Source organism: Daktulosphaira vitifoliae, unplaced genomic scaffold (assembly GCF_025091365.1).
Source record: "Daktulosphaira vitifoliae isolate Bord-2020 unplaced genomic scaffold, ASM2509136v1 Scaffold_2, whole genome shotgun sequence".
Taxonomy (NCBI): domain Eukaryota; kingdom Metazoa; phylum Arthropoda; class Insecta; order Hemiptera; family Phylloxeridae; genus Daktulosphaira; species Daktulosphaira vitifoliae.
This window is the reverse complement of record NW_026099573.1, coordinates 25,427,093-25,439,907: the sequence shown is the minus strand read 5'-3', so window position 1 is coordinate 25,439,907 and position 12,815 is coordinate 25,427,093. Positions and strand designations below refer to the sequence as shown.

The following is a 12,815-nucleotide window of genomic DNA, read 5'->3' as shown; positions in this document are numbered from 1 at the left end:
AAAACGAATACAAAAAAATATAATTTTATAAATTTCATATTATATATGCTAATATATTCATTAGGGTGAACTTTATTTATAAGACTAAAAAAGAAGTTAATATATTAAAAAGTTTAAATATAGGTAGAGATCATACGTGCAATATTTCAGGTAAATGGATTAAGTCAACCAGTGCAGCAAAAAGGTAGCAATTTCGACGTGAGGGAAGTTTTTTGATTTTTCTATGTATCTGAAAAACTAGAAGACGATACTTTTCTTAACCTATTCTTACGCCTATTTCAAATATGCAATTAAAATTTCGCATATAACAAATATTTTTGTTTGATTATTAGGTTACGTATGAATAATCAATAAATATAATTAATTAAAAAATTAATCAAATTTAATTAAAAAAATAACAAGTAGAATGTATCAATATAAATAATTATTTAAACACCAAAAGTTGCATAGAAATGCAAAGTAAGACTTCTATTTAATCGATTTATCACAATAAAACATTTTTAGTGAAATTTTGAGTTTTCTTCATAAATTTACTGTTAATTGTAATTAAATAATTTTCTGATCACATATCAATCTAAAAAAATGGTAGTACAGTATGGACGTGGCATAGTTGGGACAAGTATAGATGATATCTGACAGTGATTAACATCACTATCATAAGAAACGCTTCGATGCAAATCATCGATGTAGATTATTTCAAAAGCAACAATAACTCCTACTCCCTTAATTTTATCCCGATAAGTTATTTGATTTATAATTATTATATATGAATAAATAATAATTTTAGTAATTAAGTTTAGTATGAAATTGATATTTAATAATTTTATATTGTAATTTTTACGGAGATATTATAAAAAAATATAAAGTAGTTGTATATTTCTTTACTTTTAACGCGTATAAAAATTTATAGAGCTTGACGCAATACTTTTCAATAAAACATTTTTGTTACTTATAATAAAGTTATAATTTTTATACACTGAACTACAAGGAACTTTCATCAGAAATAAAAATGTACTTTTCTAAATCAACTTTTCTCAATGTTTTCAAATATGCAATTAAACTTTTTCTATCACTTCTAAGTTTTAATATTATTATTTATTATTAAAAAATAAGTATTTACAAATAAAAATACACAGCACAGTGGTGACGTCGCATAGTTGGATCAAGTATAATGATATCTGACAGTGATTAAAATCACTATAAAAAAAAAACTCTTCGATGCAAATCTTTAGATAGTGTTTAATTTTAAAAAATTGGTGGATTAATCCAAAAGCTACGTTGAAGTCATCGTCGTGCCGCCGCCTTCATGGGATCGTGCAGTACGTACTACTTTGTTTGCTCAACGCACCTCCGATTACGCAAAACAAGTGGACCGCAGTTGTTTATTTTTTTTTAATTGTGTATGAAATATTTGTTTGTGCAACTAATCTATCTATCTTTTATTAGGTTATTATAAAAGGCTTTAAACCCTTTCGGTGAAAAACAGTCTTACCCCTACATTATTGTGCTTGGTACATCCCAGATAGCAATTTTAAAAATAATATTATATCTTTGCGTCATTACCTTCACATCCCCTGTCAATAATTATCACATTATTTCTAATAAGAATATTATAATTAATAGATTTAAAAACAAACACAGATAAAAAAGATAAAGATAAAGATAAAAACAATTGTTTAAAATATATAACAACTTTTTTAATCAGATGTTTTTTTTGGAGAATATTAAAAGAATGAACCTGTAACTACTTTTCACTTAATAAATTTATTAATCTCTTAGAGAAATGCTAATAAGCCATACAATTTATTAAATTCAGCTAATGAAGTTTAGAAAAGTAAATAGTTACTGTAAAAACCAGCATTTTTTTTCATTTTTCGTAAATTAAAGTTATATATATATATATATATTTATAAATAAAAAAGCTATTACTCATTATAAAATGTTTGTAGTTCAACGTATCACAATTATTAAAAAAATAAAGATCATGTAAAATATTGACTAGATCAAAATTTATTATAATTGTCAAACTAACGGCGGACCCACCTTGAATACACACAATGTACATTATATACTGGTTAGTTAGTCGTACCCTTGTTCTAAAGGATATTGCATGGACAAACAGAAGTAAACGTTGCATAGATATATATTTTTTTCTAGGGTTAGGCATACTAATTCAGAATACCTTTATAAGTCTATATGTACTGAATAGCTATACCCGAGGTATATCATTATTTAAATTTAATTTATTTTAAGTTAAGAATATTGTATTGGCAAACATCGTAAATAAAAAGTCATAAAAAGCGCACCCTAAATTATTTTTAATTATTTATAAATAAGCAAGAACAAAACAAACTACATTCATTTTTTTCCTACAACTGTAATTGTTGAAACTAAAACAAATTATTACACATTCTATACTGATGTCAATGAACATAGTCGCAGTCTGTGACCGACTATGAGGTACTTGTATCGTAGCTAGATTTTATTTTGGTTACTTATGCTCAAAACTGGTAATTATTAAAAATTCAAATGAAATTTATATTATATATTATATTTATATTTATAATATGAAATTATGTAATTTAACGCATGAATTGTATCAAACTTTTAGTTAGATGTTAAGGTTTTCAAATATTGTACTCATATATTTTGTTTTCAAATATTTCTATGACTAATCATCGTTTACTTCCAAAAAATCGTAACTGTAAAAAAATTTTAATATTAGAACGTAAAGATGGAAATAATTTTAGAATCTTTGCCTACAATGGGTTTCCGTTACTATCAAGTGTGACTTTTATTTTATATGTGCTGTTGCCTTCATTATCTTGATTATGATAATTAGTACTTTGATTTCTAATTTCATTATCTGGACTGTAATTTATAAATTCATTGGGGACAACATCTAGAATGAAAATAAAAATGCATACTGTCATAAAACTGTTTTTGTTAATTAGTAGAAATTTCATTTTTGTTAAATTAATTTAATAAATATTTTTTAATCATCTTAAATAGACATATATGTTCGGTATGCTTTATGTGGGCTCGGTAGAAACCTCCAAGCGAATGTAGCATACATTAAGATCCCAACTAAATACTTACACAATACAAAATTCGCTGACCAATTCTATCATTCGCGGTCAAGTGGTAAAACGGCCCTTTTCATGACCAAGTTTGACGTTGGTGTCAATTAATATTTAAGGCTTAACGCCAGAAAAAGAGATATTGATGTCTGAGATGTGCAGGAAAGTGGTATGTGATGTTTTATGCGTTCAAAAAACGCACAGATCTAATCAAGAAAACAGACCTAACGTAAAAGGGTTGAGACTAGTAGTTGAAAGACCACATCCAAAATACAAGAGCGAAATATTCGTACACCCAAGTATAAATGTGATATCAACAGGAATTATCAATAATCAACACGTAGAAATATTAACAGTCGATATCGAAAAGTTTTCAATAACATCTATATATAAACCTCCCAATATAAATTTCTTATTTACTGAACCTTATGATTACACAGCAAAGGAAATAAAATTTTTATTCGGTGATTTTAATAGCCACAGCACTAGCTGGGTATACACAGATAACAACGAGGATGGAAATGCGATTGAAGAATGGTCTGAACGAAATGATTTGTCTTTAATACACGACTCAAAACTTCCGGCGTTCTTTAACAGCGGACGTTGGCAAAGAGGATATATAATCCAGACAACATATTCGTAAGTGAAAAAATAGAAGCCCAGTGTCATAAGTATGTGCTGTCGTCTATACTGAGATCTCAACACAGGCTTATCATGTGTCATACCTACGCTGAGGTTAGAACTAGAACCGTTATTTTTCAGAGAATGTTCAATTTTAAAAGGGCTAGATGAAATGAGTTTTTCAAGATGTTAGATATCGAAGTGAAATGTATACAACCAATTTCTACCAATTATGAAAAATTCCTTAAACTGTTCAAAAAATAGCAAGGAAGACAATTCCTAAGGAATGTAGGCAAAACTACATTCCAGAATTAAGGCAAGATTTAATAGAAGATCTAAAGAAATATGAAAAACAATATGAGACAGACCCATTTGCAGAAACAACGATATAATTAGGAGAAAACCTCGATAAACAGATAGCAGATGAGAGATGAAAGGACTGGGTAGAAACAATAGAAGTACTACATATGGTATAAAATATAAGAAAAGCCGGGAAGCTATTAAAACACTTGAATAATGAGAAGACGCAAACGAAAGAACACCTTAATATTATTCAGAGTTAAATTGCACATAATCTCATAGTAAACGGCAAAACAAGAAAAAAGAACAGTGATACTAAAATTAATAGAATAAAGGAAGGAGAAGTGGAACATTTTAAAAGCTCAGTTATAGTGGACTGTTAAGCTGTAAGAATAGATTGAATACGGGTAGAAGAAATTAAGAAATTTTGGACAATAACTAAACTTTAGACTCTGGAAATGTTGAATGATTGCATAGATACTGAATGAGTTCCAGTTATATGGCTTAAAGCAAAGGTAGTTGCATTGCTCAAACCAGGAAAAGCCAGTAATGATGCAAATGATTTCCGACCAGTGTCATTGTTGTGCCATATGTATAAATTATTCGAAAGAATAATTTTAAATAGAGTTGCACTAGCGATAGATGGAAATCTAATTAAGAAACAGGCGGTTTTCCAACCAGGAAGAAGCTGCATGGGCCAAGTATAAAATCTGGTAAACCATATCGAAAATGGTTATGAGGGAAAGCTAATCACTGGCGTTGCATACATAAACCATAGTGTTGCATATTACACCGTCAATCACCGACTACTCAGAAAAAAGGTCTATGAACTTATGAAAGACTATAAATTTACAAAAATAATTGGAGCACTACTAAAAGACCGTATGTTCTATGTTACACTACAGGGGGAAAAAACAAAACAACGGCCTACTTCAAAGAAGCGTTCTGGCGCCGTTACTTTTTAATATTTATACAAATGATCAGCTGAGGAGTCTCACAACAAGACATTTTCTGTATGCTGACGATCTTTCAATAGCCGCACAATGAGCTAATTTCGAAGAAATAGAGGAAATAATCAAGGAATCATTAGTGACATTAGATAAATACTATGAACGAAATTATTTAAGACCAAACCCCCACAAAACACAAGTGTGCACTTATCATCTCAGAAATCGTTAGGCAAAGAGGAAACTGAACATTGAATGGCAAGGAGTTAAAATAGAATATGTGGACAACCCTAAATACTTAGAAGTTAAATTAGACCGTGTTCTAACATATAAAGTACATTGCGAAGATACGGTAAAAAAGTTACAACAAAAATAATATACCTCGAAAATTGTGACAAAAAGGGGATGCTTGTTTAAAGGTACTTCGAAATGCCAGTCTAGCGCTTTGTTATTCAGCCGGAGAGTATACCAGTTCAGTATGGCGTCTTTCAGCACACGCCAAGAAAGTATACGTAGCCTTAAATAACACAAATATAATAATTACTGGATGTCTGAAAGCGACACCTGTAGGAAAAACACAGATTTCAAGTGGGATTGCTCCCCCAGATATCAGAAGAGAAGTAGCAGCGATGGTGGAAAGGAAGAAACAGATAAATGACTACAGACACTCCATGTTTGGTGAAGTTCAAATTAATAGCTGGCTAAAATCTAGAAAGCCGTTTATCAAAACTAGTGAACCCATTATCAAAATAGTAACAAGATTAAAAAATTGGCATGAACGAGTCACCGATAACGATAAAATTACAATTTCAAGACATCTGGCAGAAAATCTTCCCCCAGGATACAAATTACCTTGGCGCACATGGAAGACCATTAACAGAATACGATCGGAAGTAGGAAGAACTAAAGAAAATATGTGCGAATGGGGCCTAACTATAGATGCGGACTGTGAGTGCGGGAACACGCAAACAACAAAACATCTATTGGAATGTCCAATACTACCAGCAAGACGAGAGATCGAGGATTTTATAGAACAATAATTAATGGACAATGCAATTAAAATTGTTGATTACTGGGAAAAGACGGGAATTGAAAATTCTAACACTGACCGACACGAAAAGAAGAAGAGTATAATTTATTAAGCATAACCATTTCAGTCACGCAATAATTTTTTAAAATTATGGTGGGTTTATATACAACAACACAATTTACAACCGCAAAAAAATATTAAAAAAGGCAATTTCAATATAATACCACTATGCTTCGAAGGGATATTACCCGTTGGAAAAAATTATAAGTCATGATTACCAAAAAATAACCAATACAACGATAGTTATAAAGCAGTATCAAAAGGCAATGCGATATTCGAGATAACAAAAAAAAAAAAATTGGGATCTATCAACTACATAAAGTCAAAAGGCTAATTATTATGATTAGTGTGTAGAGTAGAAAAAACTTATTGGTAATTTTTTACACATAATCAATAATTTTACAATTCATTAAATCAATCGAAATGCATGTTATGTCTTATGATAATAATTAATAAAATATATCAATTTAAACGTAATAAATCACTGTGACTATCCAACACCCCAAATATGTTTAGTCGTTAGGACATTTATAGACTTTTATAGATATTTATTTAGATATAGACATTTATTTAACAAAATCTAATATTTTATTTATTTTTGAATTACTACATTATTATTTATCATAAAGCACATCTATGAATACTTTTATGTTGCACACCCCTCTCACCAATATATAAATATTATATCAATTTGAAAAATAATATTATATAATTGGTAATTGACTAGACAAAATTTTATTTAATACATTCTCCTATTTAATAGTAAAAAATAAAAATAGGTTTCGATTTAAATTTTGAAAGTTACCCTTAAAATCTACTGTGTTGAAATTATTTTTTTTATAATAAACTCAATTTTAAAAAATCATGTCCGAATATTTACATACATTTACTACAATTTTTCAACGCTTACAATGTATGGGAAATTTTCGATAAATAGTGATAAAATTGTTTAAATTGTGTATAGATTTTCGATACTTCCTATCAAAATTACACTACTTGAACGTAAAAGTAACGTGTATATATTGAAAGTATCATACTGATTTATGGGAATGTTCTAATAATTTTTCACAGTGTGTTATTTCCTATGGTACATAAAAATAAATACAATTTTAATCTATATATTTTTATGAAAAAATCATTACTTAACGAAAGAATTACGAGTAGTACTCTTAATAAATCATATGTTCTTTATTATATATTTTTTATAAATTGTTAACATACTTTGTCTGGACGACGAAGCTTCGGTTTCTTGTGGGACTTTACCTAGGTTTACACATGCAATTATTTATACATTTATTATACGTTTTAAAATTAATTTTAGCATTTTTTATTTATTTATTGAAAAAAAATTTATATACATATATTTATAATCTATACTATATGTCATTATAGCTTGATACAATGCTGAGAAAGTATTGGTTTTTTCGTGATTTTATTTATTTTTATGTATGTCAATGAAAATCCACAGATCTCACTAGACAGATTATTTTTGTTTATTTATCAAAGGAACCCGATTTTAATATTTGATAAATTTTAACTTATACTAATTTATAACTTTTGAAGTGTACTGTAATATTAAAATAAATAGTCATTTCTCATTGTGTGATATTTCCTATGATTCATAAAAATAAATACAATATTAATCTGTATATTATTCTGTAAAATTCATTATTTAACGACAAAATTGCGTGTAGTATTTTTAATAAATCACAATTTTTTTAATATATATTTTTCATAAAATGCTAACATACTTTGACTGAATGACGAAGCTTCAATCTCTTGTGGGACTAAGACTGGGATTACACATACAATTATTTATACATTTATTATACGTTTTAAAATTAATTTTGGATAATATTTTTATATATTGAATATATATATATATATATATTGACAATCTAGACTAAATGTAATTTTAGTTTTGATATAAAAACTAAGAAAATATTGGTTTTATCATGTATTTTTTTATTTTTATGTGTGTCAATGAAAATCCTAAGCTCTCACTGGACCAATAATTATGGTTTATGCATCAAAGGAACCCGATTTTAATATTTTTGAAGCAAAACACATCAAAAATTCAAAAAAATGTTCTCAAATTTTAGATAGTTTAAAGAATATTCCAAAATTACATTACCGTAAAAAATTAGGGCAACGTAAAATAAAATTATAACAATTTTTCTGCATTTTAATAATACTATTACTTTTATTTAAAACACTGATCCTAATGAAATATTAACAGATAATACAAGAGACAATAAATACTATTTTGGTATGTTTTTTATGTAAATTCAATGAACTTATTTACAGGAAGGATTTGATAAAGATATTCCATGGATGCTATCACATTTTATTCAACTCAAATTTATCAAATGTTCTGGAACATTTGTAGTGTACTGTAATATTAAAATAAATAGTCATTTCTAATTATATGATATTTCCATGGTTCATAAAAATAAATAAATTTTATATGAAAAAATCAATATTTAACGAAATAATTTCAAGTTGTATTCTTAATAAATCACTTGTTTTTTATTATATAATTTTCATAAAGAGGTAACCTAGTTTGACTGGACGACAAAGCCTCTGTTTCTGATAAGACATTATCTAGGTTTACACATTAATATTAATTAATTTATTATACGTTTTAAAATCAATTTTAGCTATTTTTTTTATTTAATAAAAATACATGTATGTTAACTCAAAAATTTAAAACTTTAATTGTTGATATCTAATTAACTAATAAAGTTACATTAAAATTTCAAATGCCATTTAGTATTAAATTAAAAACTCAAATATGTTTGGATGAACTTAAAAAGTATCGTTAATATTTCGAGAACAATGTATAATATAACTAAAGATAACTTAAAAAATCAAAACATTTAAATAATATAATTCTGCAAGTAATTGAGTTGGTATTTATAAAAAAATCACTCTGTATATTGAAAGTATCATACAGATTTATGGAAATGTACTAATAATTTTTCACAGTGTGATATTTCCTATGATTCATAAAAATAAATACAATTTGACACGGTACCGTGTTTCCCTCAGTCGCACATCACGTTATCAACCTATATAAAAGTGTATCGGGATCTGAATCATAAGTATACGGTGGCCTAGTGGTAAGCTTTGACTATACGACGCCTTAGGTCGCGGGTTCTAATCCCGTACCGTGCCTCCTTTTATCACATGATTTCCGGTACACTCTCTATAACCGGCCGTCAATCCCCGGCGGCCGTGTTAAATTTTAATCTGTATATTTTTATGAAAAAATTATTATTTAACGAAAGAATTGCGAGTACTATTCTTAATAAATCATATGTTGGTAATAATATATTTTTCATAAAGTGGTAACTTACTTTGTTTGGATAACGAAGCTTCAATCTCTTGTGGGATATTACCTAGGTTTACACATACAATTATTTATACATTTATTATACGTTTTAAAATTAATTTTAGCTATTATTTTTATTTATTGAAAATATAACACGCTCAATAACTTCCAGAATAAATATAATTAAAAAATTTTTTTTCGGTTTTATTTAATTACAAATTATTCTTGAATTATTAACTATGTAGTACTTTTTAAGTATATCCCTTATGCCTTGTAAGGGAGTCAAATATGTTTTTTAATTGGAATCGCATATTTTGATTATAATAAAATATTTGAGTATTAAATTTAATTGTAAAAGACATTTGAATTTTTAATTTAACTTTATTCGTTTATCAGATACAAATATTTAAAGTTTAAAATTTTTGAATTAATATACAGAGTGTTCAGTAAGTCAGGAAACGGGCTTCTATTGTTCTCATTGTTTGTAACAATGAGAACAATAGAAGCCCGTTTCCTGACTTACTGAACACCCTGTATTTGTATAATATACAAGAAATTAGATATACAGGTAGCTAATTGGTTTTTTTTTATGTCGCTGTCACAGCTACGGTGTGTTTATTGTCAATTATGACTATCAATAGATATATTTTCTGTATTGTCATTTTTTGTCATAATTTCTGTATTTATAAACTCACAACAATGAGCCTTATAAACCATTGATAATAAATGCTGTGTACCTGCGAATATCGATGTCATAGAAAACCTATTAGTTACGTGTATTTATAATTCAAGCATTTTATTAAATTCAAAGTATTTGTTCCCATTTAAAAAAAACAAAGTATCCCACCTTTACAATGCATAAGGGGCGAACTTAAAAAGTATTGCATAGTTAATAATTTAAGAATAATGTGTAACTAAAGATACCTCAAAAAAAATAAGTTGTCAGAGAGTAGTGGGCCACCTGTATATATAGAAACTACATACATGTATACTATAAGTAATTTTATCTTGGTACAAAGCTGAGAAATATTGGTTTTATCATGATGTGTTTTTACTTTTATGTCTGTCCATGAAAATCCACTGGACCGATTATTTTGGTTTATTCATCAAAAGAATCAGATTTTAATCTATTTGAAGTTTTAAGCGCCAAAAATTAAAATAAGCTCTCTCAATTTAAGATATTTAAAAGTTTATCTCAAAATTACATTACCGTAAAAAATTAGGTTGACATAAGATAAATTAAAATAAAAAAAAAATGTTCTGCGAAAATGCCATTACTTTTATATAAAAACACTGATCCTAATGAAATGTTAACAGATTTTACTAGAGACAATAAACATTCTTTTGGTATGCTTTTTATGTAAATTCAATGAACAACTTATTTACCGGAAGGGTTTGATAAATATATTCCAAGGATGCTATCACATTTTGATGCTATCAAAATATTCCAGAACATTTTATAAATTTTAACTTATATTAAATTATTGCTTTTGAAGTGTACTGTATATTATAATGAAAAAATTATACCGACGATTGTTCTATTATGAAAAATCGGCTTTCAAAGTAAAATAATTTATAATTATTACACAAAAATTGTTTTAATTTCAATTTTTTAAATTATTTTGGGATCTGAATAATTTTTATTGAAAGATATAAATTTTATTGATATACCATTGAAATATTATTATTTATAGGTTTTTTTTTTAATCATTTCATATACAGAGTAATTTATTAAGAGTACTTCCACCCATTATTTCATTAAATAATATCTTTTAAAATTGTACAGATGGAAATTTGATTTATATTATTGAAGCATAGTACATATAAATTTTATTGTATACTTTATTCCAATGGTAGATATGGTTTAATGGTTAAGTAGGAACCTTTAATTTTTTTTTTACTTATTTTTATCAGTGACTTATGGTAAAAATAGGGTGCTTCTAAATACTAAATAAAAAATTTATGGTATTATTCTTCATAAATCATACTGCATTATTTATATATATATGATGTAATATTTTTACTAAATATGTTTTAATAAATAATTTAACATTTTTTTGATCAATGTATTATTAAAAAGATTCGGGATTTAAGATATTTTAAAATTTTTTTAAAGTCTCTCACAAGACATTTAACTTAATGCAAATTTACTACAGGTTATACTGTACCACAGAAATATTTTTTGTTAGTTGAATGATCCTGCACAGCTAAATTCCTTGTTAATAATCATTATTTAAATAAGCACGAATATCTATTTATCGATAATTTAACCTTAATGACTAAAAAAACTTAATAAATACTTTTGTTTGAACCCTGATTATCAATTTTATGTCGTATTATACAAATCATTAAAAATTATTCATTATTGAATAAATATGTTTTCATATTATTATAACTAATACAGTTGGGATTGACTATAGAATATTGATATAATTCCGCTTTTTTTTTTTTTGGTAAACTTTTATATCAATATTGTTTTAAAATATCGTGATATTTACGATATTAATTTAAATGGGTTCATAAAAAATAAAATTTAATGTTTAATTTAAATTTTATATGGACATTTTCCAACATGATGGTTTATTCCAAATTTTAAACATTCCTATAATGCAGTACTAACATGATTATTAACTAATTAACGAAAATATTCAAAAATTTGAAACGATATCGATGAATACCCTTATAATATAAGTATATACATAAATTTATTATATACCTACAATGTCAATACGAATGCATGTTTATTAATATTATGTTTTATTTTAACTAATTTAATTTTAATATATATAGGCTGTTCATTAAAGAAACCGGATAATTGTTAAGAACAATGAGAAAAATAAAAACCCACTTCCTTACTTACTAAATACCATATATAATGTGTTTTACCTAAATCATTACACCTCGAACAGTATACTTTATCGGACTTCTTGAATATGTCGTACTTATTATTACATATTGAACAGCCTTTAAATAGTAAATTTATTATTATTTATGGTATAATAACAATGTTTTGATAGTTAAAAAGTTTATTAAATTATAACTTTTTTAATTTTTGAAAAATAATTTTTAACCTAGTGTTTTATTTACTTAAATAAATTAATACCGATTAATTTTATATATTTTTATAAGAGATAATTATTTAATTTATACTTACGTAAATTTTTTACTATGTCTAAATAAAATATAAAATTGAATTAAAAATTATGTACGTCATAGAATCTATAAGTTAGATGTGTAGCTTGTGATTTTAAAGTGTAGATTATTTAATTTTATTATTAATAAATCAAATATAATTAATATTGCCACTGCGAATAGGATGTGAAAATAGAGCTCACTCTACATACAGACACACAGAGTGATTGAGAATATTATTCTATTTAAATTTACAGAATACATTATAAATATTATTGGTAAATTTAGATCTCATATTTAATATTATCAAT

General features: G+C 26.4%; 1 protein-coding gene across 6 annotated transcripts in view; it reads right to left on the bottom strand.

Annotated features, from left to right (window-relative positions):
* LOC126897467 (uncharacterized) overlaps nt 1–12,815 on the bottom strand; it is an 84,108-nt gene that overhangs the window by 70,042 nt on the left and 1,251 nt on the right. For 3 of the 6 annotated variants that reach the window (XM_050671094.1, XM_050671098.1, XM_050671099.1), the window contains 7 exons: nt 12,527–12,544; nt 12,259–12,336; nt 9,398–9,439; nt 7,790–7,831; nt 7,260–7,301; nt 2,764–2,902; nt 2,533–2,702 (listed from right to left, as the gene is read on the bottom strand). The exons of 1 other annotated variant lie outside the window; for it this stretch is intronic. In XM_050671094.1, coding sequence (XP_050527051.1) covers nt 2,672–2,702; nt 2,764–2,902; nt 7,260–7,301; nt 7,790–7,831; nt 9,398–9,439; nt 12,259–12,336; nt 12,527–12,544 — 392 coding nt within the window. In that variant the 3' untranslated portion in view covers nt 2,533–2,671. Of the gene's footprint in view, nt 1–2,532; nt 2,703–2,763; nt 2,903–7,259; nt 7,302–7,789; nt 7,832–9,397; nt 9,440–12,258; nt 12,337–12,526; nt 12,545–12,815 lie in introns of those variants that run through there. 2 more of the 6 variants (XM_050671100.1, XM_050671101.1) reach the window with 2 other exon arrangements.